The 27,525-nt window shown below is 41.4% G+C and overlaps 1 protein-coding gene across 10 annotated transcripts; it reads left to right on the forward strand.

Moving 5' to 3' along the window:
- The first annotated feature begins 1,847 nt into the window (after positions 1-1,847).
- LOC135466035 (uncharacterized) lies at positions 1,848-27,197 on the forward strand. Of its 10 annotated transcripts, XM_064743431.1 has the most exons (11): positions 1,868-2,090; positions 10,140-10,197; positions 11,724-11,844; positions 13,591-13,734; positions 16,753-16,872; positions 19,853-19,966; positions 20,497-20,571; positions 21,965-22,176; positions 23,104-23,182; positions 25,216-25,368; positions 26,028-27,197. In XM_064743431.1, the coding sequence occupies exons 3-10, from the start codon at positions 11,758-11,760 to the stop codon at positions 25,336-25,338; spliced, it is 954 nt and encodes a 317-aa protein (XP_064599501.1). In that variant the 5' UTR covers positions 1,868-2,090; positions 10,140-10,197; positions 11,724-11,757; the 3' UTR covers positions 25,339-25,368; positions 26,028-27,197. The 10 variants fall into 10 exon arrangements, with proteins under 10 accessions (XP_064599500.1, XP_064599499.1, XP_064599498.1 ...); XM_064743432.1 differs by lacking the exon at positions 20,497-20,571 and having other exon boundaries at positions 1,867-2,090; XM_064743433.1 differs by lacking the exon at positions 16,753-16,872 and having other exon boundaries at positions 1,867-2,090.
- Positions 27,198-27,525: the final 328 nt, after the last annotated feature.

Here is a 27,525-nt window from a genome sequence, read left to right on the forward strand (position 1 = left end):
GTTACATAACGGACAGCGACCTTTGGCCTATACCTCTGTGGTAATGTTTTCCTTACGATAGCGATGTGTCCTTCTTCAATGAGCATTTCCCTGTAAATGCTGTGATTATTAGATGTTTTCAGCACATTGTATATTTTATAGACAGACGCCCGTGTCTGTGCCAAAGCAGGTACATTTCCCACGCCACATTCCCAGGGCTTTACCTGGAGAAAGCTGTTTGCTCTGACATCATTAGAACGTAATCAGCCAGTGATACAAACACATGGATATCTATAGAACTACTGTTCTGTGTTTTTAATGCTCTTGATATTCAATACGGCCTATTCCATGAAGTCAGAGACTTTCCTGGGTTATTGGTTAGCATGCTAGAACAGCACAATGTCTCAGGAGCCTCTCACCAAAGCGGTCTCTGTGGGAAGCATCTTGCCGATGGTCGTGGGTTTTCCAAGGTCCTGTCCAGTTTCTTCCCACCATAATGCTGCCGCCATAGTTTAAGTGAAATACTCTTGAGAAGGGGTAAAATACCAATCAAATAAATATATCCATAAAGCCACTTTTGACTTGGACACTTATTTATGTGAAATTGGATTTCCAGTTGGGAAGTTTTTTTTCATTGTCAACTTCATACATGTAAACAATACAAATTACAAAATACATTGGATTTTAAAAGTCAGTTTATCGGTATCTTGAAGCAGTTTCTCTTCGAGAAAGCAATCGAAGGCTGCAATTGCCTGCGACTACGCTAGCAACACACAGTCAAAAATACTATATATGCAGTCAAGGTAGTTTGAGTCAGCGTAGCCCATATCTGTTTGTGGAACAGGTCTCTTGACACTTTTCGTCCTTGACATTTAGTGTCTTTGACACCTGCTATTCATGACACATATTGTCCTTGACACATTGGCAGTCCCATGATGTTCTCCAAATGATGTCAGTGTCGATGGAGAATCATTCGTCTAAATATATCACTGTTTTCTGTTATATTCATCAACTGTTTCCGCTGCTTTTGAGAACACTCGAAAACACAATGGTTATTCCATTATTCAACCGAATTCATATTGGCTAATGGATTATTGAGATTGAAATGACGTCACATTTGTTATGAAGTTGTTTTGTAGATGGCTTTTTGACTATGAGATATTTCAGCTGTTGCATACTGGTGGGATGTTCAGCTATGCCGTATGGGTTTATTCCGTTGAGGTCACATTCTGGTTTAATTCCCTGTGGGTTTATTCCGTTGAGGTCACATTCTGGTTTAATTCCCTGCGGGTTTATTCCGTTGAGGTCACATTCTGGTTTAATTCCCTGTGGGTTTATTCCGTTGAGGTCACATTCTGGTTTAATTCCCTGTGGGTTTATTCAGTGAAGGTGACATTCTGGTTTCATTCGCTGTGGGTTTATTCAGTGAAGGTGACATTCTGGTTTCATTCGCTGTGGGTTTATTCAGTGAAGGTGACATTCTGGTTTCATTCCCTGTGGGTTTATTCATTTTAACCATAATATTAATTTTTGAGGATATTCATCGAAAGTCATTGTTCAGCTGTAATCGTATTTATTATGTGGTAAATGTCCATCTACAACTAGTTCTGCATCATTTATTTACAATGTACTACAACACTGAAGCCATGTTTCATTGGGCTACTCGGTAACAGATACATAGATCAGCCAACTGAAGAAATGACGTAAGATTGATGGCCGTTTGCAAAAAAGATAAAAGACGGTTAAAGCTCGGAGCACAGCTGGTTTAGAAGGAGTGGTGCGTCCATGATAGACAACTGTTGGTAAGAGATACCTCTGGTACGGAGTGCCACCTTATGCTGGTTGTTGGCATGTGCCGCATTTATTAGCCAGGGTGCGTATATATATCCGGGCCGCCTGACTCCCGGGCGGAGAAGGACCAACAAGCCCCTGAAGTAAGGACCTCGGTGTAGCCGGGCAGCGCTCCCACAACTTTCTCCCCAGTCTTTGGTATATACACCTGTATGAATTTACCACCGGCTTCTAATCCCATGGAGTAGGAAGCTTAACAGAACGGTGGAGGAAGAGTTTATTCCGAAGACGAGCGATAAAGCAAAGGAGACATTTATCAGGTAACACTTTTTCTTATTATTTGTTCACATGTGGTTTTACTTCTGTAGACGGTTAGGGACGGGGAGCATCAATTAACATACCTGTCGTGGGTGGGGGCGGCTTCTGAAGAACGCTGGGCTCTGCACAACACTTAGTGGAGAGGAAATCGAAACCCCTCTTTGAATTTACCTTTGACGTCAGAAAGGGCTGTCAGAAAGACAGGGTAACAGGCTCATAATCAGTCCATATATGTGGCGATATAATACATCGCATGACAATTAACCAATGATAGGTTATCAACATTAAATACATATGGTTAGTATATGAGGCAGTCGTTTGCGGTCGAACTCTCCTCGTGTTCGGGAACCACCTTTCCGTCAAAAGACTACGCAATCTTGCCAATACTATAATGGCTTCAAATTGAAATAGTTGTTTCAAATGATTAGAGTGATTATCCAGATTTGTTTTCGTTTTTTTGTTTTTTTTTTTTTGCTTTCCCTGTTTTGTTTTTAACTCCCGGTACCGTTGATAACTTTGTTCTATGATCTACGGCGTTTACTGCCAGTGTATGTCGCGTAAGTATGCTTTAAATGGCCAGTTTGGCCAAATGCAATTAGAAATAGGCTCAGGCCGTTTAACTGAAAGTAATATCACTCATGGGAAGAAACACATGATGTAAATCTATACAATATCCGAATATACAGGCCTAAGAATGAAGCCAGCGGCCTATACGATGTGATCTGGGTATGACCTGTTGTCATTATTTATCTATGACCAAAACAACAGGAGTCAAAGTGCCCGGTCTGTGGGGTGTTTGTTATCATGGGTTCCAGTGCAGCCACGGGGGGTTGTTTGCGTCCATAACAGCCCTAATTAAGCCCTGATGGGGAGGGGGAAGTGCGCTGTATCAGAGCTTCCTCCCCTCCTACATGTTATACGGTCAGAGGTAAGACGATAGCTCCAGCTCATCTCCTCTATGTACTATTTGGAGTGCTCCTAACGGCGATGCAGTTCCGAGAAAAGAGGATATATATAACTCTGCCTTCACCTTGACAACCGTGAAGTCTGATACTCAGAACCGCGTGCCAGGCCACTGACATGTTTTCGCTCACTCCTGTATATGTATACTAAGGTACAGGGAGAACTCGGCTCGGCATGCCAGCCCAAGGCCGACAACTCCTACACCAGTATTCTTGAAATGTTGACATCGATGGACTGGCGCACATATCGACCACTACATGTACATTCGGCTCTTGTCAATAACAGGTTTGAAGCATTGTGATTTTTGATGAAAAAAAGCAAAAAAAAAAAAAAAAAAAGAAAAAAAGAGAAAGTCGATCTTTTACACGAAAAAGAAACTGTATCCCAGGCATATCTGCACAGCGTGATGAATATCAAACATGTGGCCCATGTTTTAGTGGATTAATTCATGTACAATTTAAAGAAAACAGACACCATCTGCATTTATGCATGCTCCTTCATATGGTGACATGTGATGGTGGTGAGTCCACCATAGCAATCAGTTTTGACGAACTTGTATTTCATCAGAATGAATAAACATTGTTATGTTTAATAGGCAACCTCCAATATGGGCATAATATTGAAAAGTGCATGCGTGGTTACATGACGCCGTAAAGACTAGAGCATATACTGGCCCTTGTTCTATCTGTTCGTGGTTCTGAACTTGAGCATACTGGCCTCACAAAAGTGCATATATGGTTACATGACGCCGTAAAGACTAGAACATATACCAGACCCTATTCTATCTGTTCGTGATTCTGTACTTGAGCATACTGGCCTCACAAAAGTGCATGTATGGTTACATGACGCCGTAAAGACTAGAACATATACCAGACCCTATTCTATCTGTTCGTGATTCTGTACTTGAGCATACTGGCCTCACAAAAGTGCATGTATGGTTACATGACGCCGTAAAGACTAGAACATATACCAGCCCCTATTCTATCTGTTCGTGATTCTGTACTTGAGCATACTGGCCTCACAAAAGTGAATGTATGAAATAAATGTATAAGATAGATGTATGGTATTTAAATCACACCTGAGTAGGGTAGTATCTTCAAAATCGTCGAAAACAACAAATCGGTATGAATCATTATCCAATATGGTGAATGGAGATTTGCAAGTAAATCATTCTCGTGTCCGACCTTGGACATTTCACGTTCACGAAGAACGCCAAAAAGTTCATTGCCGATAGCAAATATTGTCTCTCAACTGTAACTCATTCTTATCCTTTGCACACGTTGCATTTCCACCATGTTAATGAGGAAAAAACAGACCGTTGAGGTCCATAGCTCCTGCCCGATAGAATAACGTATCTTTATATGTCTGAACATCACGTAGATTCATCAGTGTACATGGTGGGGAAGACGATGTCGGTCCCAGACAAACTGACACGTGTCCAACTATCCTGCTGAAGTGAATCATATCACGTCAAATTATATATGGATGTTACATACAGACAACACCTGTACTGGATGACTATATTCCTTAAATGCCATTATTCCATTATAAATGACAATGAAAAATGGCAGTACTATCCATTTAGATTTACGCACATAGATGAAAAGCCACCTTTTATTGATGTCATACCCATGCCCACGTTTGAGGGCAATCGGTAAGAGTTTTCTGGAGATATTATTGCAACAATATTAAACGACTGGAAAACAATAACGTCCACAGTGGATATATTGTTTTGATGCCCTCCACACTCCACAAGTTTCAACGAAACCAGTCAAAGCGTTCTAAAATTATTGTCAGAAAAAACATATGGAAAATAAGGATGGTGGCGACAGCAGCCATTTTGTGTTGAACGCACGTCTTAAACCAATAACACCTGTTGTTGTTGGTGCACCACTGTCAAAGTTTCGACATTTTTGCGTATGCGCAAGCGAATAAGGAATGACAGCACAATGATGTTCAATTATGGAGACAGACTACATCTAGAGCATCGTAAATATTTCTGTCTTGATTCCCGCATTACTCTGCGGATATGGCACATCTCGATACCAAATGAGTAGTGCATGTACCAGCACGAATTACTTCAGACATGCTATGTCATTTGGGAAGGGTTGCATTTCAGAGGACGAAAGACTTAACTCTTACACATCTCATGACTTGTTAATCAATCAGTTCATTTACATATCAAAGTGTATCCTGTTGAATTATACATGTGGCTTTAGATGCTTCGCTTCAATTTAGGTGTTTCATGTTTCACATGCAGTCTTGAATTCTCTCTGTGAACTGTTTATACGTGAGAACCCTGTTTTTGAGGCGTTTGCCTTCCAATGGCTAGGTTACATGAAGCGTGGGTTCAATCCCATTTTTTTGGACGGGCTTTTCTAGATTCCCCGTTTTGATTGTAAATGGGGCCTTGGTGGCAACAAGCAATCTGTGCTGCCACTTGTACTAATAGGGCATATGTCGCACTTGGCATGTCGTCAGAAAACGTGGTGGGATATCGTCAGAAAATGTTGTGGGATATCGTCAGAAAAACGTTGCTTTATTTCGGACACTGCGCTTTCTCCACCCATAAAACTGGCTATAAATGTCCAAGAGAAAAGTTCTTGAGTGTGGGCGTTAAGCAACAAATTATTCATAAAAAAAAGAAATATAAATAACATCTATGTGTAAATAAGTGCAGTAAGTAAGTACAGCAAAGTCATATCAGAACAGTAAATCGTAATTTACTTTCAAATACAATCTTTTCCACAAGTGCTAAACGCCTTCTATAAACAAGGAATCATTTTACCCACAACCCTCGGCAGTACCAAATAGAAAGATATGTATACAAATCACAACCGGTAAAATAATATCTGAATTCTCAACAGTGAAATTCCCAAAGATCTGTTACATTAATAACATTAGTATCACAGTCTCTTAAAGTGAACATAAGCCAGCCACTGTATATAAATAGAAAAATAATGATATAGGACACAGTTATCACAGAAAAATATGTAAAAAGCACTGCCAAATCAAATTTTCGTCGACACCGTATTTATCCAGGCGTCTTGCTTTTACTTCATTCATTGCATGGGATTAAGCTGCCGTTATTATAACGCCGGCGTGGTATGGTCAGCTGGGAGACCTCCGAGCTCTGGTATCAAAACACTATAACTCCGTTAAAACATGCGCTTGTGTGTCAGAGATCAGTAACATCTGGTTTTAGATCAGATAGTTATTAAAAAGTAAAGTTTTATCAGTGCGTTGGGTGAGCGCCAGCGCTGGGTGTGCAGGTCTATGATTTAGCTTTGCAGCTACCCTAGTTTTTTTTTATTCCTCATCTGCTGGTGGCTTTAGCTGCACACATTTGTGCCTATTCTTAGTTGGCTCGCCCCATACTGAAATCTTGTCAGTGTGCCCCTATACATGCTGACTACCATCAACACTATGACAGGGTAATAGATATACGATATATTGCCTGCTTAATGATTTCAACATACAAACAAGATATTAGCACACATCATGAAGAAATCATTTGTCAGTGTTGTTATCAGTCTTCAATGGCAACAGAATAAAGAAATATTATCCAGCTGAAAAATATCGCGGTTATTTCAAGTCGGAAAGAATAATTTTCCATGTTACCTTCTCGTGCAGGTTGTATCAGGCATCGATAAACCAATCGAATTTGGGAAATTGACAAATTTCCTCAAACCAGTCATACATCAACGCAATACATACATACACTTTTACAGCCTTTGACTCTCATTGATTTCTCAGCCTTGCGTTAAAAAGAGCGGATTATATTTTGAACTAAATAAAACAAAAACCGAAGAAGGATAACATCGTTTTACAGTATTTTAATATTATTTTGTGACGTCCGATAAATTGCGCATAACATCAATGTATTTTTGTTTCCCTAATTCTGCTTAAGCCATGGTGCTAGGAGGCGTGTCATTTGCTACTATTTATTGACGTTTGACTGCCCTGACTGAGGTAAATTGACAAGAGGCCGTATTTAACAGGTTAGTTGTGAATACATCCCAATGATCAGACTGTCTCCGCTCCTTTGGTTTTTACTGGCTGTTCTAAAAGACTTCTGTTATATTACGTGGTTATTTCAGTGGTATTGTTTCCATGACACTACATAGCCACTAGTTATACTGTCTGGACTGATAATTTTGTTCCTGCGTTCTCCGAATATTCCTGACAGAATTTTTCCGGCATTTCTATAATAAACACGTGTTTACCTTTCACCGCGTGTCCTGTATGCCAGACGTATCTTGTATGTACATTGAAACTCCAGTGGTATTTTGGATGTAAGTTGTAAGCCCAGTAGTGTCTTGTTTATATAATTTGTAACTGTAGGCGTATCTTGTATATGTAAGCTGTAACTGTAGACATATCTTGTATATGTAAGCTGTAATAGTTGGCTTATCGTGTATATGTAAGGTATATCTGTAGGCATATCTTGTATATGTAAGTTGTAACTGTAAGTTGTAACCGTTTTTTTTACGTATAGATGTAACTCTAGCCGTATCCTGCATGTAATACGTAAACATATTCGTATATTGTCAGATACATGTTTAACCCTAGCCGCACCATGCGTGTAGGATACAAACATGGCCGTGTTTTTATGTGGTACATATATGTAACTCTAGTAGTATGTCCTATATGTGTTGATTGACTGACTTAATGTTATGAATGGTGGTCAGTTTGCGGGTTGAGAGAATTCAAGTAATGAATTGCAAGGTATGACTCAAACAGTACCTTGTATATAAGATCTAACTCTAGCCGTATTTGAAGGTAAAACGTCACTCTTTCTTAAATCTGTGTGGGGCCTATATATCGATTTACACGTGACTTTGTAAAGTATGTACTACATGTGCGATGCAACAAGACTCAGCTGTTCAGAGTGAATATATTTTTTTTATTCCGTTAAAACACGACCGAGTCAGGTCAGTTAGAGGCAGCCACCTATACAGAACCAGGCTCTAGTGTTAAGTACTTATCAACCAGCTTTATCTTTATACACAGGATAAGGATAGACTCCGGATTTCCTCCATTCCAGTGCCCAGTGTTCTTCAGTTGTATGCAAAACACACCTACCCATCGTGTTGGGTGGGTTGGGGGGTGGCGTGGGGGGCGCAGGTATAGATGGGAAAAGCATTTTTTCTGCATGATGGAATATAAAATGAATTTAATTATAACAAAAAATCTTTATATAGTTGTATTTTTCCTTGTTTAAATGAACATTAATGTGGCAATAAATTATTTGCCATAAATATGTTCTAATTTATTTGATAATTGCCAATGTTTTGGCAATGTCAAAGGCATGTCTTTGGTTTAAATGCCTATATGTTGAGTTTATACGAGGCAGAAAGGATGGTCTTTAGTCTAGTGCTGTCAGTTTCCATTTAGGTTTAAAAACAAACTTCCCAGACATGCTTAAGGCATGCAGACGCAAACATGCATGTTTGAGGCCTCTACATACAGGCTTAGCCAGCTGGATGCAAAGCTCTACATGTTTCATTCTGCCTTCGGAAAGGGTATACGGCAAAAATGAATGCAGCCATCCTTCAGTTATAGGCAGTTCCGGACCCGAGTTGCTTAGCTCTTCTTTCCTCCTCCAAAATAACTTCAGTGATGCTGCTGCTCCTCATGCTATCGCCATTTATAGTCACAACAGCGAGGACGACAGCCGAAGAATCTGGCTCGGGCCGTCTTATGCGTGCAAACAGGCCAACTGTAGGGGTCGAAGGTTGTTGGGGTGTGGAGCGCTGGCTCCAGTTCGCTTCGGAGGGTTCAGCTGCTCCCGAAATAGATAAAGATATCGCATTACCTGCCTATGTTGAGAACTGCTGAGAGTGCATCTCCCCGCGCTCAATAATGGAAGCAGTCCTGTAAATGTATACCTGCCCCAGCCTGCCTAAAGTTTACCTGGCCTGAAAGCTCCCGTCCATTCCCTCCATGGTGGATTAACTTTTGGAAATTTTCGATATTTCGATAGGCAACTTCACCCGTAAGTCATGGACTTTTTTTATCTTTATGTTACTATGTGCGACTTTGGATATTATTATTACTATGGATATACTCTTTATTCATTATTATTGTGAAAACGTTCCAGTGGGACATCTAGTAAAGAAACTGAGAAACTGAGCGTACCCCTGGGTGCATCCTATAGCCTCAGGGGTCAGGTGGTCGCGGTGAGGGCACGGGTTCCAGTGCTTCCCAGTCTTCTGTCGCTCTAGGCCTGAACTATCAAGTATACATCAAATATCCCTTGTGCTTCTGATATTTTGATTCGTCGCTGTAACATTTACCGAAGCAGATGCTGGCTGATTCTCAGAAATCCTTAGCGATGTGCTCGCACTGTTTATAGGCCCGGAACTTCCGTGGCGTTCTTATGCCCCCGCCGTCCCCCCACGTCACGGTTAGATGTTGCTAGAGCCTGAAGCTTTCCGCAGGTAAAGGGCATATCGATTGAGACCAGGTGTTCAAAGGTAATGTCAACAATGCCTACGCGTTCAGATTTCCTTGCCAAGTGCCGAGCACCTACTTCATATAAATCTACCGATTATCCCCACCTAATCGCTCTCCACAAGCCCTCTTCGTGTAGTAGACTAGCCAGCGTAGTTAACCTCCTAGCCGTTAGATAAGCAAGCCAGTGTGGATTACCTAAGGGGCGATCTCCACGATGGTGTATTACATTCACTATATCCCGTATCGATACGAGGAGCAAAACGACTTCAGGGCTTACGAAAATTACTATTTCAAAACCGTTCGTCGTTTTACCAAGGTAAGCATTTTCCCCAATTCCCCGTGTTGATTCTTTTTGCCCGTGTGGTTCGAGAGACACGCTAAGCTTAGGAAATAGATACATGCCAGACACAGGTTGGGTAGGGATAACTGACGCTTAGGTACATACATAGTGGGGGTAAAATATTTAGCCAGCTCGTCAGAGTGAAACTTGTGCTAGATAAGGAAACTGACAGCCCACTCTGACTCACCAGAGAATACTGCTGCCAAGTTTTGGGATAACTTTAGAAAAGACGTGCTGGGTGTGTGTGGGGGACTTCAGTAAAGGAAGGTGTTTACCATTCTGCCCACAGGTGAAAGTTCTACGGGAAAGACATGGCACGAGGAAGAAACCGTCTGACTTATTTTGGGGTAATATTTTGGTGTTTTTGTCTCTAACACGTTTAGAATGCACATATTCACATGCTCGCCTGTTTAGTTGTTGTTTAATTACTGATGGCGCAGAAATACAAGAAGACCCTTTTTCCATTACTTGTGGGGATAGCTTACTCTCCAGCAGTTCCCTTGTTAAAGTAACTCAATGAGACTTTTACCTTTGTATTCAGCGTTCTTGCTGAACAGATCATCTGATTTTAAAATGTGCTACTTTCAGTTTGAAATCCCAGTTATGTGGTTATTTGTCAATTGCAAAGTTCTTTCTTAATTACAAGACTATTAACGACTAAATACTTAAGCAGTAATTGTTTGGCCAATCGCTCTTTTTTCTTCCTAACTTTATTCAGATCATTTGCCAATATCATTCTTGTTAACCCTCGTTGTACAGCCGTTTACCTGTTCACCTGTTTTGACGTCCTAAGCTGTTTACGAATTAAATTATTCAGTTTTCAGGTAATATGTGTCTGTTCATTTGTTTAATATGTTCGTTTGCCGAATGTATCTAATTGCATCGTAAACGTGTTTACAAATGTTTAAACTTAGGATTGCTATTCACATTGTTTTGCTTACACCGTAGGACACGAAACCACATCGGAACATTGTTTAGTTGTGTGTCTTTGTTGCCATTTATCAAATCATTTCAGCTGAGGTAGCAAGATAAGTAAACCAGTGTTATATTCTGAGACTTGTTGAGCGTGCCTTGAACTCTGGCGTGCTAAAATTAGCGGCACGTTAATTGTTTCCATGGCTACCAGGGAAGCAGTTAAGCTCAGATGAGTTAGCTGTGAAGCGCCAAATATAGCAGTCCGGCCCTTGAACTCATCTTATAGAACTGTGTGCAGAAACTTAAAACCTGGACACCATAAATGTATACATCTTCCGACTGGCCGAATACATTCGTGCGTACGTAACACACTGAAGACGAGACATACGGCATGATAAAATATTGGTTCTAAATTATACTGTCAATAATGATATTCGGGTTTTATTGTAGATACACCTGAGCGTTTTAAGGCTGAAATTAAAACAGAGATCTGATAGCGAACCATGAATAAGTTATTGATATCTTGTGACTTAGTAACAAACATGCAGACTACATAAAAGATATTACCATACTTTGATGTTTCAATTTTATATTGAAATACAATTCTTTATAGAAGATCCTGCGCAAGTAATCATTCTTAACACATTATAAGAATTAACAGCAGTGTTGTTATGTTTTTCCAAATTTGTGGGTACACATCATGTAGACATCACGTACACATCACGCTTTCGTTAGCACATCATGTGGTAATACTCTGTGTCAAAATGCTGTAAGTGCGCATAGCTTTTGGTGTTGTGCTTTGAATGTGTGTTTTATTTCCATACCCGCTCCGTCCGCAGCTATCTCGTTCCCTCCGCTTACCGGTGACCTTGTCCTTGTATTGTCTTCATTTGACCTAAATGACCCTATTCTAACATGACCCCATCCTCAGACACCGTATCGTTATTACGGATTGCAGACAAAGGGGCATTCGATTTTACCACAAAGGAATTATGGACTCCTGGCTGGTCGTAGCAAGTACTACATGGATGAGGACTATCCACCCCCAGGGACCTTCAGACCTTCCAGAACCTTTTTCCGTAAGTTATTTATTTGTTACCAGGAAATTTTGCGTGGTTTCATGACAATTAACACTGTCTTGCACGAGGGGGATATTAAGGTAGGATATTTGTAACTTACAATCAGAAATTACAATCGGGCCGACTCTGTTGTAAATTTTTACATTCACCCCAAAACTGACGCTAAGTACAATAAAAAGATGCGTAATGTAATTGTCTCAGTAAACTGTTACTAGCATTTCTTCACATGTTGGTAACTGCTGAATCATTGTGATGTAGAACTCTTTTAAAAATGAAGGCAAGAATAGTTATTGACCTGTACATTGTCATATTACACAGTTCACCTTTATGAAAGAGTCAACTTTTTTGTATGTTGTAAACTCAATGTTTATGGTCTACAATCGATTGTAGCTTCGATCTCTGCGAGTAAGCGGCAACCAGGCCCAATCATGAGTACATATTCCGCATGCCCATTAGGTCAGATCATGTTTGTGTTAAAGTTTTCTTGCCATCTTCACGGCCACAAATTACAAGATGTGTATAGAGGGCCACAAATTACAAGATGTGCTTAAACGGCCAGAAATTACAAGATGTGCTTAAACGGCCGCAAATTACAAGATGTGTATAGACGGCCACAAATTACAAAGTGTGCGTATAAGGCCAGAAATTACAAGATGTGCTTAAACGGCCACAAATTACAAGATGTGCTTAAACGGCCACAAATTACAAGATGTGTATAGACGGCCACAAATTACAAGGTGTGTATAGACGGCCAGAAATACAAGATGTGCTCAAACGGCCACAAATTACAAGATGTGTATAGACGGCCACAAATTACAAGATGTGTATAGTGGGTCAGAGATTACAAGATGTATATAGAGGGCCACAAATTTACAAGATGTGCTTAAACGGCCACAAATACAAGATGTGTATAGACGGCCACACATTCCAAGTTGTGTATAGACGGCCACACATTCCAAGATGTTGTATAGACGGCCACACATTCCAAGATGTGTATAGACGGCCACACATTCCAAGATGTGTATAGACGGCCACAAATTACAAGATGTGTATAGACGGGCCACACATTCCAAGTTGTGTATAGATGGCCACAAATTACCAAGATGTGTATAGACGGCCACACATTCCAAGATGTGTATAGACGGCCACAAATTACAAGATGTGTATAGACGGCCACACATTCCAAGATGTGTATAGACGGCCACACATTCCAAGATGTGTATAGACGGCCACAAATTACAAGATGTGTATAGCAAGATATCTTTAATTATGCTACTTCCAAACCTATAACGGTGACATTTTACGAGGATTGAAAATTTGTTAAGAACTTTGAGTGAAAGATTATGGCTAGGCGCCCACTTTAGCATTATTGCAGTGAACTCGTGGGGACTTATGAACTGTGAACTTCCTGCCTTATATTTGACTATTGCTGCATTGTAAAGTGATGTCCTGGAGCAACGATAAAACAAAGTCAAGGATCTTACTTTAAGACATGTACAAGTGCTTCCCACGCAATGACGTTATAAAGACCAACTGCGAGGATCAGCAGTTCACTTTACTTAGATGCTTTAAGTAACAGACATTTTTTAGTTCTGACTGTTATCATAAATACTTTAGTACGAGTGCTGTACTGTGTTACCTCTTGTGTAGTAAACGGTTTATTCAAAACACTGAGGAAGTAGCGTGGCTGAAGTTACTGGTACTCAGGTTGCTGAATGGTGAGTAATGTTCACACTTCTCTTTCAGCTGGGGCAGACTATTACATGGCCGATGCGATGTCAAGTCACGCCACCCAACATGTCCACAGACACCGTTTACGACAACATGGATTTGGCTGCAAAGTCTCGCGGAAAAGACAAGCGTCTAATGTCGCAAGTCAACGCTGCATTGGTAAGATAAAATCTTCCACCGCAGCCCGCGACTACATTCATATCTAAAATAAATATCGATATCTTAAAATGTAGGACTATCTTAAAATGTAGGACGTGAACGTCATTTAATTGTAACGTGTCAGGTCTCTCATTAGGGTCATTAGCAAACTTTCGTCCATCAAGGAAATTCACAAAAATTTGCCTACTTCACAACGGTATATCCAATACTAGAACAACTAAACTAAAATTATTTTCTGAACCAGATGCTGTAGACATGAATAGATATACGATTTATGTTTTTTCATTTATTTTGTTGGAGCACACATGAATGTGCACCGATCCAGTGGAAGATTCATTCAGCTCTTTTGGTAGAGGTCATCCATGAATCACGGAAAGAGAGCTGGAAGTTCTTTTTATAAACGAAAATCGGATCTGGGTGGGACAGCATACCCAAAGTGTTACCCAAGTAGTTTTCCTTCCCCATTACACGTCCTGATCTCTACTAATTTTTTTTATCCATCTGAGCGAATTTGTTTTTGGAAATTTCCTGACATACATGTCAGTTTTACTAATGGAAAATATTTCATTTGCAACTGTTTTGAATAAATATTCGTAAGCTGCTTTTGCAAATGACTCCAAATCCGGACGTGAATATGTATTTATCCTATTGTGTCTATGTACCCTCCATCATACTGAACAGTTGCGATAACGACCCATGCTTCATACAACGTTCCTTAATTGTTCATAAGAACTAGAGTATATCTAATTAACTCGCATTTTGTGCAGAATCCAGAAAGTGTTCCAAAGGGGTCCAAAGAAAGCAAAGGGTTACACGGGCTGCCAAATCAACGACTTCTCCAACGCTATTTCCCTGAATCAGCCCACGATTATCACCCCATTCTGACTTTAAGAGAAACAGACATGCAGTCCCCTCTGAGTAGCCTACCGGAATACCGAAAACATCCAATCCCACCTGTATATAAACCCCCTAGATTAACATTTGACGAACCGTCCAGGAAAGTAGGTGGCGGCGGCTCCATGCGCCAATGGTTAGCTGACGGTTTGTCTAAAACTCGCACCATGTTTCGTAAAGATGGTGAGGAACCTTCCGAATTTCGTTGGCTTGACGCTCCTTCCATGGGGGAGCTGGACTCCCCCGAAGAGTCACTATATTCAGACACAAATGATATATCCTTTTCTGATCCATATTCCTCGTACGACTTGCCCGGCCCTTTAGGCAGTGACAGACAATCCCCATTTACATCTATGTATGAAGATGTGGAACCAGATGATGTAGACAGTAGCAGTTACTTCATGCCAGCTGCATCCTTCGGACGACGCAAACTTCGCGCTATCACGCCAAAACGTCCATTGCACTCAGTACAACAACTTAGACGTAGACGACGAAGACGAGAAAGAAATCGAACGCCCTCTTACATGAGACAGTTCCCTTTATCGGATGACGTTTCTGACACTTCTAGTGACATCGGATCTGATATTTTAGACGACTATCCACTCAGTCTAGACTCGATAAAAAGACAATCGGAGTTTCTCCCATACGAGCCGGCACCTCCCTACCCAACCACTAAAATTTTCTCTGACTATGGGACATCTTTACCCTCACTCCAGCGGGTAGGCTTGACCCCAACTCCCCGCTTGCCAGAACTCAGTACCAGCAGGGTTATGCCTTCAGCCTTGTGGCTCAATGACCTTGTGTCCTCTACAAGGCGCAGAGCTTTGGCGAGCATCCCAGGCCCTTCGGATTTGGACACTTCAAATGTTATTTTTAGCATAGACACGCCATTATCATATCGCCCTAGGACCTCGAGGCCGCGTCGCCTTGAATTCGAGGTCCCAGTTGTGTTTCCTTCTCCACTTAGATCTACTGCAAGTGTTACCTCTTCAGGTAACGATATTGCGCCATTTCGACCAATCAAACCCCTTGTAATAGAGACCAATCGCAATGCCTTAGACCTGTCTAAGCCCATAGTTGTTACTGTAGACGGCCGTGACGACTTCTTCAGTAAATTCCTCTCTCAGAGAAAACAGTTTCGTGATAGCATATTAAAGCGCCTCGACGATGAAACGGACAGATGTAGGTCGGTAGTGCCAGTAAGGTCTACTAGCAGTTATTACACCGCGCCGTATAGGGCTATACTGACATCTAGGCGTAGCCCAGAACCCCAATCGACACATCGTGACAGAGGGAAGCGGACTGTAGACACACACGACGACCTGCTACCCTTACCGCGAGTAAGTCGGACGACATATCCGGTACGGGCTGTTGTAAGTGTTTCTAGCAACCGCGACCCGTTTCCGAGGTACTCCTCCTATGAAAGGGTCAGACCAACAGAAAATGACGACGATTCCATGTCTTTGGTACCTGTGAGTAGGTCCAACCCATCCAGGACGTATTCCTGCGAGAGGGACAGCGAAGAGCCGACTGGAACACTAACCACTCTTGACAGAATTCGTATGAAGGTAAATACGCTTTTAGACATTGTTACCTGTCCACACACCTACGTGTCCCAGTGCTTGTAACCCTTGGGTTGATGGGTTAATACCTGCACGCTTACTCAGTCCAAAACAATATATTTTGCTTGCTATTTATCTAGTCTCTTATTTTCTTTTCTCCAACCTGTTTTAGGATCAGAGATTTCTCTAGGCGAAGACACTAGGTTGACTAACATACCTACCTGATAATAGGTTTGAAGTGCAAGGTTGAAGCTTCCCGAAAAGATTTGTGTTTGAGTCGACACACTCCCCCCAGTTTGCGTCGTCTGTGGTGATGGTCGTGTCGTGGTCCAATATCTCTGTTCGCGCCAGCGTTCCAGTTTCACCCGGCTCCTCAGACTAAGTTGGTCCATGAGTTTTTTTCCAAATAATTCGTTGTATTAAGAATGGGTCTAGAAAAACTATATGTATGTATGATGGATTGTCATAGTTAGTTGAACCTACGTCTCGTTCGTCTCAAATTCCTCTATACCTTTACCCTGTAGATTTCCATGTAACCACTTAAAACCGTGCCTCTCCACAGGCCTATGCTACGCCATCCACCCCAGCAAGAGCAAGGGCAAACCGAAGGGCGGACAGACAACAACAACAACAACCCGTCTCATCTTCGACGTATAACACTGCTTATCGTGTTCCATACCAGGTACCCTACCTATATGTCAGTCCTGATAGGTACTATCGCCAGAGAAGTGTGTCTCCGAACTATCTGTACCGGCGTCCAGTAGGGGGGCGGGCGCGAGCTAGAACATCCAGGCGTGCCGTAAGTGAGGCACGTGACGTAGAGCCACTCACTGAACCCGCTAGGGGAAGAGCACCCATAAGGGCTTCACCTGTCAGGTATTTGCCGTGGTACATTTCGCCTCAGAGGGAGGCTCAGCTGGCCTTGTCGCCCACCAGACTTGATTCTACTCGCTCTAGAGACCTCCCGCTTGATGATTATCCTTATATCAGGGGCTACAGGTTCGTGTACCCGTATAGATCGGCACTTTGGGGAAGGTCCGGCAGATATCCGCTGTTTAGGGGTAGAATGTGGGGGTATCCATACATTGGGTCTAAACTGAGCGGTTATCCTTTTGGGAATACAAAATGGATCGTATCACCCAGCACTGCCGCTACCTTAGGCGTTGCTCCAGTGAGGGCCGGAAGGGAGGGGTTTGAACCGCTCTTGCCAAGTAGATGGTTTTGGGGTCCTTATGACGCGTTTGATTATGACTTCCCAAGACGTGGGAGAAACTGGCCGTGGTCATTGTATGACCCGCGCTTCGACATAACTCCTGCTGAAGCAACAAGATTTGGGATCGACGCGACAACGGCGGCTAAATGGAACGCCGCATCTCCTATTAGAACGGGTAGGTGGGATATGGCTCCTGCGGAGGGTATGACATGGGATGCCCCCGAGGAGCCGATTAACTGGAATGTATATCCTCTCAGGGCAGGTTCCCCAAGAGGGAGAAGGTCAGTGTCTCCGCAAAGGAACTTGTCCAGATCATTAAGTAGGGAAGAGGCGGCTCGATGGGGCATAACTCCTTCTGAGGCAGCCTTTTGGGATATGTATCCTTCAAGCAGGGGGGTATCTCTAGACCGATACGAGAGGGCTAGAAGTCTGTCTCCTTCGAGATATGACTGGGAGCTGACTCCGGCCGAAAGGACGAGAATTTTCCCGAGAAGTAGAAGTCTTTCGCCTTATTGTAGATATGGAGTTGATCCTCCTTACTCCGTGCCCAGATGGTTCTATCCTTTAGGTAGGGCGCGTTCAGTATCACCTGTCAGGTTTTCGCCACTGCCAATGAGAGCGCCCCGGCACTATGCCACTCCTCGATATGCCAAGAAAGCAATCGTCCCCACAAAAGCTGCTAGGAGGGCTGCAGCTCGCAGGTATGGATATGTTCCAAGACCACCGGTGGTCTTCGTGTATTTGTCCGACAAGGATAGACTGGAGAAAGAAGATGGAGTCCGGAGGGGCAGACTGAGCCCAGGAACAGTGGCAGAAATGCTTAAGAGGTTTGAGCCCAGAAAACCTTACGAAGGAGAGTACTCTGGGAAGGTGGCAGCGGCTAGAGCTATTGCCCGGGCAATGACGATAATCCCCCAAGGGCCAATCAACCAGGTTCAGTTCAAAATCTGTTCATTTGTTGGCGCCAAAGCTTGCAGTTACCCTGTGACGTGAAGGCTGAAGCTGAATGACACTGAGTTTCACTCTATGTAATTTATTAATTGGTTACAATAGCTGTGATTGACATTGGTATTTATCGTGTTTGTCTACGTCATGGTCTTTCAAAATACTCTCGCTTCTCGTTCAGTCGCTTTGATAGGAACTCATGTCGGAACCTTCATTTTTTCTGTTAAATTAGCGCTTTCTAAATTTATGCCCACTTATGGTTCTGCTCTCATGACATGACTTCTTATCAGGGGACGAGTCCTAGCGCTTACAAGTGTTGTTGCAAGTTTGCATTGTTCTCATGGGCCAATAAAGCGCGCGACTATTGTTATTCCCCGTTTCAGATATTCGGACGTTTTAAAGCATGAGTATATATGGACTCACGGCATGCACCATGTTACCACAGACGCTCTGCAACCCTTGAAAAATCAAAAACATTAAGCAAAGGTATACGGCAATTCCCATCTGTTTGGTTTATGGGTTTGTTGTTGTTTTTTTTTTCTCTCCTTTTTCTGGAAAATAGAGTTTTCCCCGTCATAAGCGCCCGCACTTTTGGGATTCTGTACTTTTCTATGAGGATCTATCATATCTAGCAGTCTTTTATAGCTGACCCATAGAACAGAGGCAATCATGGAAGAAACCTCACGATTGAACGGCAGAGTCGGGGAAAGCTGTTAAACCAGAAACACTTGTGGCTTCTAATACCTCCACTTTCTCCTCAAATCTTCCTGGCTTGCAAAATAGCTCTCTCACCCTCAAAAGAGAAAGGCACCCACGCTGTTGAAAGCCATGACACAAACTGGGATGGCTTCAACCACCCTTCAGCAGATGTGCGTCCCGTTGCCTGTTTACTACTTGCATGAGGATAAGCAAGTGGCATGGCGCTTTCCTTTTTTCTGATCCCAATGAAGCATTTATGAACAACGCATATTATTCTTGACAAAAAATATTCCGTTCGATTATTCCATTAAAAGAAAGTCATTATAAAGTTAATGGGTAAAATATTCATACTCTTAAGTATATCTATTATACTTCTATAATACTTTTCTGTAACGTCTATCAAAAGAGAATACTTTTGGGCGTTTTAAATTTAAATTTTCTATTTTTCAAAATGTGGGTGAGAAGCTATTGCAATGACCTTGCATTTGACCTTGAGTGACCCGCTGGTGACATTCCTGCCTTGTTTCTTTTCCATATACAGGCTGCCATCATTTCACCTAACGTGGAGATAGAGACTAAACGGAAGAAAGGGCCGAAATCTAAATATGCTGCCGCTGTAATGCGGGAGTTGAGACTAAACCCCAAGGTAATGCCGTTTTGTAGCAGACTTGCTTTTAGCTAGAGCGCGATGGCAACTAACACAAGCTTGCACTAACACGCTGGAGAAGCGGGTACATTTTGAGAGACACATGGCAAAGATTGGGAATGGGGACTAGCGGGGGGATTTATGTTTTCTTCGTTGTAGGACATTGATTACACGCCGGCCTACAACCCGGACAGGTACGATCGCTTCAATCTGCGCACACGACAACGTGCTGCCAGAGTTTATACGCCTGGATCACTGGCTTCCAAAGCCACAGTAAGTAGACGCTACTCTACCGTAACCCGTACGCTTTAATTTTGGCATGCGGAAGTCCTTCAACGGTAATGCATGATATTACATGGTGAGTGTCTAAAAAATATCAGCAACATTGCGTGACTGCGTTGTGATTGGACCAACGCGCTGTATTTTATTCCCGTGCAGACGAGTTTTATCTGGTGTGAATACAGATTTCTTTGTTGTCATGAGACTTTCGCGCTTATACACTTTTCTAAGTCCTCATGGGCAATCTTGAACTGGCCTTGGTCATTTTTTTTTGAATCCTGAACATCAAATTTTCTGACGACATTATATTCCCCGTAACCTAGCATGTCGCGAATTCTCGCCTGTTTGTCCCATCTTGGTGGAGATGTACAACTCTGTGATCTGATTACGAAAAGCATATCACGGGCTCATAACATCGACGCTGAAATTATGTATGTATGTTATGTTTCTAACTGGCTACTGGCATCACGAGCTTTGTCATCTTTAATATTTGCCTAGCGTTTTGATCCTCGCTACCGTTGCAGCCAAAGCCGAGCGGGGCTAAATCCATTCGACAACCCGAAGGTTATTCGAAACCAAAGAACTTACTCTCCTGGCAGGTCAGTGTGCATCTGTTTGTAATACTTTTTAGTTGTTAATAAGGTATCACCACATCAAAGGTTCATTTTCTAACAGTTCGCACCGTACACTACCCCCAGCTGAGTGATAATCTCCTATATTCTCAGCACGGAGTGACTTCACTCTTGAGTATCTTACGCTTGTCAGTCGGTCATCACATAACAGGATTTAAGAGTCATGAGAAGTGTGACCATCATACTTACATGCACAACAACGTGGGTAAATTATTCTCAAAATCATTAATTACCTCAAAGACTAAATATTATCTCATTTTTGTCCGTGATAAACACTTTGTGTTTGACCGATTCTTAGTCAAGCCTTACACGCTCGACCTGTGATTATCAGTTACCATGGAAACAGTTTCGGCAATTATGAAGAGATGAAGTTTGATTCTCATTGTATTAATACACAATGAGGGTTCCTCATCCTGACGGAGTGAACTTTTGTCAACATTTACAAAATTAAGAAAAATTATATTGTAAAAACGCAACGGGAAACGAGTTAACTGTACTCAATCCTATCCACAAGAACTGAGATCCTCTTTATGTTGATATAGATCATTCATTTTCCCTCTCATCAATGCTTAACAATCAGCTGTAGTTCCGCTTAAGTGACGCAAATAGTCAGTGGGGTAACGATTGTACATAGACTTGGCTTGTAAACAGCTTTGTCCCAAATTGTGGTTGTACAAGTTGCATGCTGAATGTGTACCATGTGTGGTGTGAAGTGACATATGGATTTGTCTCCAGTACGTTCCAGTGCACACTTATGCGAATATTTCAGAATAATTCCAGTACCAGCGAGCTGTTTGCTTGCAAAAAGTTACAAATTAATTTCTTCATGACTCATCTAGATACCACCTCTTCTTTGATTGGATGATTCTTGGTGAAAACTTGGACGAATAAGGTAGAAACTGAATAAATGCTGAAAGCTTTATTTATCATCAGACGACAACACTGAGGTTTTCATCCCCTCTCTCTTCATCTGGTGACCTATTTGGAGACTATTTACAACCTGTGGCTTGCCAGTTGTTATATAACAATCTATGTAAAGCTTAGTACACATTTAACACGGCTGTCAGTGTTGTTAGTGTTGTACGGCTTGTCGCGGCCTAACACGCCAGTTCTGTTGACACGCTGTTCTGTCTTAGATTAACAGTTAGAGTCACGAGATTGGGCATGTCGCTCGTTCTAAACTAAACATCACTTTGCATTGCAATTAAACGAAATCGCTAACTTTTAGACAGCTAAACTTGCATTTTAGATCCCATCACAGGGGGGAGGGGAGGAGCTCAATCTTTAGCTCCTTCAAGCAGAATTCTTTCAACAGGAATTCTATTGATGATTCCTTTGTTTTCCTTGGTGATCAAAACAGTATCGACTAGACAGCTACGTGGACCCTATCGATGTGTTTTACACACCAGCCACAGTCTACAAGATGAGGGAAAGGGTAAGAGATGCTCAGGAAAAACTTGACCTCCACCGTCAGATGCTTGACCGTTACTTAGAAGTGGATCTAGGGCCGGGAGACGATGTCGCTGCTCGCATCGCCAGAAAGCAAAAAGATCTGGAAGCAAGGCAACCCGAGTAAGTGGAGTTATCGCCCCTAGGTAACCTCTCTATTCTTCTGGAATTGCTCATACGGTGGAAGCTGTGCAGCATACGATATATACTTCGCGAACTTCTTCATAAAACGCTACCATTGCCATTGAGGTAATGTACTGCATAGCGTTTCATTGTAGCAATTCATTGTAAACTTACATAATATACAAAAGAGCACTCGGAACGGTGAATTAAGTTTTCCTAAGCAAGAACAGAGTAACATTCACAAGAACCAATACAGGAAATGTAATATACAATTCAAGATTCGTTTAATTTTTACACTGATTATATAAAATGGTCAATTATTGTAATGACACGTTTTTTCGCTGATGCTAGTTTTAAACCCCATCTCTGAAAAAGCTTAGGAGATTAATTTCGGTTGTCTTTAAGAAAGTGATTTCGAGACAATAGATTGCCACAATGAATAATGAAAACTCCTTTTGTGAATAATAATACGATGCCCTTTTAGGTTAGTGTCATTATATTTTATGGCGTTTCATGGAGTGCTTTTTAAGCTCATATGGAAATTCACGGCCTTGAAAGCTTTGTATCTGCTGCTTATATATATTTGTGATGGAGAAAAATTTTGACAGACAAGCTCAAGGCGCGACACCTTCGTATTACATAACTGTTAAGTTCAAACGTTTGAATAAAGCAACGAAGAGTTTAACTTCCCTTCTGTGTTTCGCCCATTTCTTTCTTTCCGTATCTGTGGTAGCAATATCTTTCCTCAGCTTCCTTCCAGTTCATATTTTCCCAAACCGTTATGGAATTTGACAGATGTGAGCCTACAATGCACGAGATGCTGCCGTCAAAGCAAGTAAATTTGTTAAGCAATTCTTTTGCCAAAGTAAGGCTTCGGTTCTTATTAACTTACCTTGCATTAAATTATAAGACCTGTTTTTTAATCAGGATAGAGAAGTACACATGTGACATCCAGCCGGTGAAATTGCTTATACCAAAAGAACCTCCCTTTCGTATTTTTATACCAGTAAGTGGGATGGCTGCATGGGTGTGAGCAATAGACTCCATAGCCCTTTCTTTACTCCAGACTGTTTACTATTGTACCATAGTGCAGTGTGACTACAGTGTAGTTTCCACCACAGTTCTCTACCATGCGGGGATATGTTGCAGCCCTTAATGACAATAGAAGTGTGGATTTGGTAGTTTCCCTTCTAGATTTTCCCTGCTTCCCTGGAAATGGATTTTGCATTTTATTCCTCTTTTCAAAAAGCTTTGTAGTTACCTGTAGCTGTTGAAAACTTAGATTTTTGAGGGTATCATGCAGGCGCGCGTTCCTTCGCCGTTGTTCAGTGAATTTGATGTTTCCGGTGGTTAGATATTTAGTGTATATCCCAGTTGTTATCCATTCTTAGAACAAACTCTAGAACCTCGCATTGTACAGTGCCACTGAGTAGTGTAGGCTAGAATGTTGGTCATCAGAAATATGGAACGTCTAAGAAATGGTATACCTCACGTGATGTGCCACGAAGGTCCGATGGGCCGACAAACCACAACAACAACAACAAACGGATAGACTTATGCGCTAGTCAAACTCCCGGATGAGCAAATATCAACTGCCAACTATCGTCCGAAAGCGAACCACCAAGGTATGGTACAGCGTTGACGAACAGCATGTTGCATAATAGCTCAGTGTCCATTATGAATATGTATATTACATGTTTGAAAAATTCACATATTGACCAAATCGACGTGTAATTGTAACTTTCAGCATGGTTATCCTTGAACGCCTAGATGTTGAATGCCTCTCAGTCACATTCACGTATAAGCTGTAGTACATATTGTTATGATTATTTGTGGAAATTTTATCACATAAAAAACGGGCGTCTGTGTTGGTATACATGTATTTACATTGACTCACGTTCTTGTATTGTTCAGGGCCGAGCTTTGAGGCTTGTAATACACTAAGCCATTCGCCAGCGCATGGAGGTGCATGTGAAACTCGCGGGTACTCAGTCACAGAGTGGGGGTAGCCAGTGTCTCTGTGGGGAACGTATTCTATGTTTTGTTGATGAATTAACAATGCAGTGTATATGTACATTTTGTTTTTTCATCGGATTATGTGACAGTTGTGTTTATTGTGATAACGAGGTTTTTACTTGCAGAGAGGGACTGGGTACATCTCTTAAATGGGGTGTATGGAGGCTTGTAGGCAAGGGGACGGGGGTTGGGTTGGGGGTTGAGTGCTCGTCCATTATCTCTCTGAGATTTTGTACCCATTTCTCCAGCGAGAACATCGATCGCATATAACATCGCTGCTTGATACGCAATTAATGCAAATATTATTAAAGGAAATGCATGTCAGATAGAACGGCTTTTGATTTAATTGTGCGGTGAAGACCACATCATTGAGATATTTCGTATTTTGGATGAAAGTTTGAATACAACTTTGTACAAAAAAGAATCTAAGAAGATGTAGCTGATTAAATTCATTGAAGGTTCTAGTTCTGCCTTTCATCTGTAACTTCTAAAGATGTGTCTTTTTCGCACTATTACCAAGTTTTGTTGATTAAAGATGGCTGACATTTCTTGTTCTTATCCAACAAAATGTGAATGGATTTCATGATCTTATTTTATTTGCGCTGTATAATGCTGAAATAAATTAAACGTAATGCATGGCAGATAATTAATGGAGACCGAACTTTTTCGAAAAGTAATATGCTCTGACAAATGTTTGATCTCTTTATAATGCTTCCAGTAATTAATACAGTGCGTTGCCGTTTATGTTGTAAATCATTAACGTTCTTGTTTTATTGTAAATATTTGAAGCAATTTTACTTAACCACGTATTAATCCAGATTTTGTATTGAATCTGTACGAAATATGTTGTTCTCAATTTCGCTAACATTTGATTCTAATTGACTTTTTTATTTATGGATCAAAAATACCATATAGATAATAACTTATCATTTTTAATGTGTTTCAAAGAACGATCAAGAAAACCATCACCAGATCAGGGTGTAACATTCCAATTGGTCATGCCCAGAGTGTTATCCGTTTCAGAAAGACAGCGGGGGTAAAGGAGGCCCCGGGGGCGGCTCTGGGGGCCAAACTTCAGCCCTGAGGCAGCGATTGAGAAAGGTCTTATGTAAATCACATAACGACCCAACCTATTACAAAGACTAGTTTCCATGGACGGTACGACAAGGAGGGAAGGTAATGCTAGACTGGGGGCGCTCTTCTCTGCCAAATCTTCTATTTTTTTTATTTCACAGATGTGTACGATTTGTTTTATGATGCCATAGTGGGACATGGGGTGTACTTATAAAGCCAGCATGGGGACTGGGATACATACACCGACAAAAGAGCCAATAAATCTCGTCTCTCAAAATATCTTGCTTTGTACGCTTATTAAACGGTTACCATAACCAACTATATATTGTCTGTGTGGGATAACGGCGGATGCTGACAGGGACGTTCGTGAATGGGTATTTGACTAACCCAAAGGGCGGGTTGGCTAGCATGATTTACAAAAGACACAGGGGTGGGCTATATTACTACATATTTATTATATTATAACTTTTCGTTGGACTGCTTCTGGTAATGTGCGGCTTTGCATGGCACTATTATTACTAATCACAATCATTTTGTCATTTTCGATTTCCCATCCACTATTACTATCAACAAAACGATTAAAAAAAAATATATATTATGTGTATAAAATAAGGAAAGCTAGACATGAAGTTTACGTGTTCAGGTTTGTACCATGCAATTCCATATGAATCGTATTTCCTTTCCTTTTTTAAAAAAATATAACCCGTTTAATGGACAAAACAATTTTCTGTATTAACCTGGAATTTGTCGTCCGATTTCAGCAAAGGCAGATCATCTACACCTAAGAGGTACGGACGGCAACTACCCGCTACGGCGTAGGGATCCCCGCGGAAGACGACAACAATGAATATTATATCTGTTAATGTTCGAATTTCTTTGGATCATCAGATTGTGGGTAAAAAACAACTAAAACAACTGAAGTTCTAGTGTTCCGGTAAATGTATCTCTATAAGCTGGGAAGGTACATTGCTGTGGTATGAAGTTTTGCTTGTGTATACATGTCTACGTTGGTATATAACTGTCTCAAGTAGCAGCGCTGGTTTATCATTATATAATATTTTATTACAAGTAAGTACGGGACTGACTTGAGCGAGTTTTCGTCCTACCTCTTGGCAAGGATTCATATGCCTGGCGCATTGAATTGCCATGTCAAGATGCACAGCATAAGATTTCCCTCCATTTGTTCGAAATTTGCAGTGGATGTTCCCACTTCCAATTCTGTACTTTACGTAAGGAAACTTGACTTTTTAACATTTGTAAAAGAAATCTCTATAAAACAGCATGAGATGGAAGTTGAACACGACTGGTTGTTCTCGTTACGCTCTGTTTCCACCATCCCTTCACCGCCGATGCCGCTTTGAAGGAATGACGTCATACCACGAAAGCCACGTATCGGGAGGCAGTGACGTCACGTGGACATATAGTCCATTTGGATTGGTCATTTGAAGACACTTGGCGTTGATAGTACAGTGCTGATGTAAATGTGATTTTATTAAGCTTGCTCTGTGTATATTAAGTTACAAGTTTTAAAATTACCCCCAAAGGAATAATATAAGATTATTTGCCTGTTGTTATCTATAGTTGACATTGAAAATAACGAATCCGTTTTCTTTTTAACTAGTACTGGAATGACAGTTTGGCATTTACAGGCTAGCATATCAATGTTCGGATATTACATGAAAATCAGTAAACGAAATGTAAATGTGCATCTAGATTGGTTATTTTCATGTTATGTGAGGCACTTTGGGAGAGCCAGCCGCCATTTTGTGTTTTTCTCTACATTGCCCTGGCGCACTAAGTGTTGTACTGTATCAATATATGATGCTTCTCTTGTTAAGAAACGGCGTGTTGGGCTTTCGGATTTCAAACAATCTAGCACATGCAATAACGTCAAGCGGAAGGTGCTACAATAAAGGAATCGAATCATGTCATTTGTTTGTTGTGTTCAGTCAGTCATTCAGAGAACGGCAACATTGCATTTGTTGCCACCATCAAATTAACTCCAGGCCCAGTTGTTCGAAGGTGTATTAGCTAATGCTGCTATTAAGCCATATTTTGTATTTAAAATTTTAATCAAACTCAGAAGTTAACGGACTTCTGCAAAGTCAAAGTATAACAGCAGCTTTAGTTCATATTTAATGTAGTGTAAACAATACTTGCCGGCTAAGTACAAAACTGAACACACGGCTTCAAGTTAAATCTGGTTTTAAGTCTAAAATCAGTTTTGAACAAACGGTCCCTGGAGAATTGATAGACTGG

This window comes from Liolophura sinensis, chromosome 5 (genome assembly GCF_032854445.1).
Source record: "Liolophura sinensis isolate JHLJ2023 chromosome 5, CUHK_Ljap_v2, whole genome shotgun sequence".
NCBI lineage: Eukaryota > Metazoa > Mollusca > Polyplacophora > Chitonida > Chitonidae > Liolophura > Liolophura sinensis.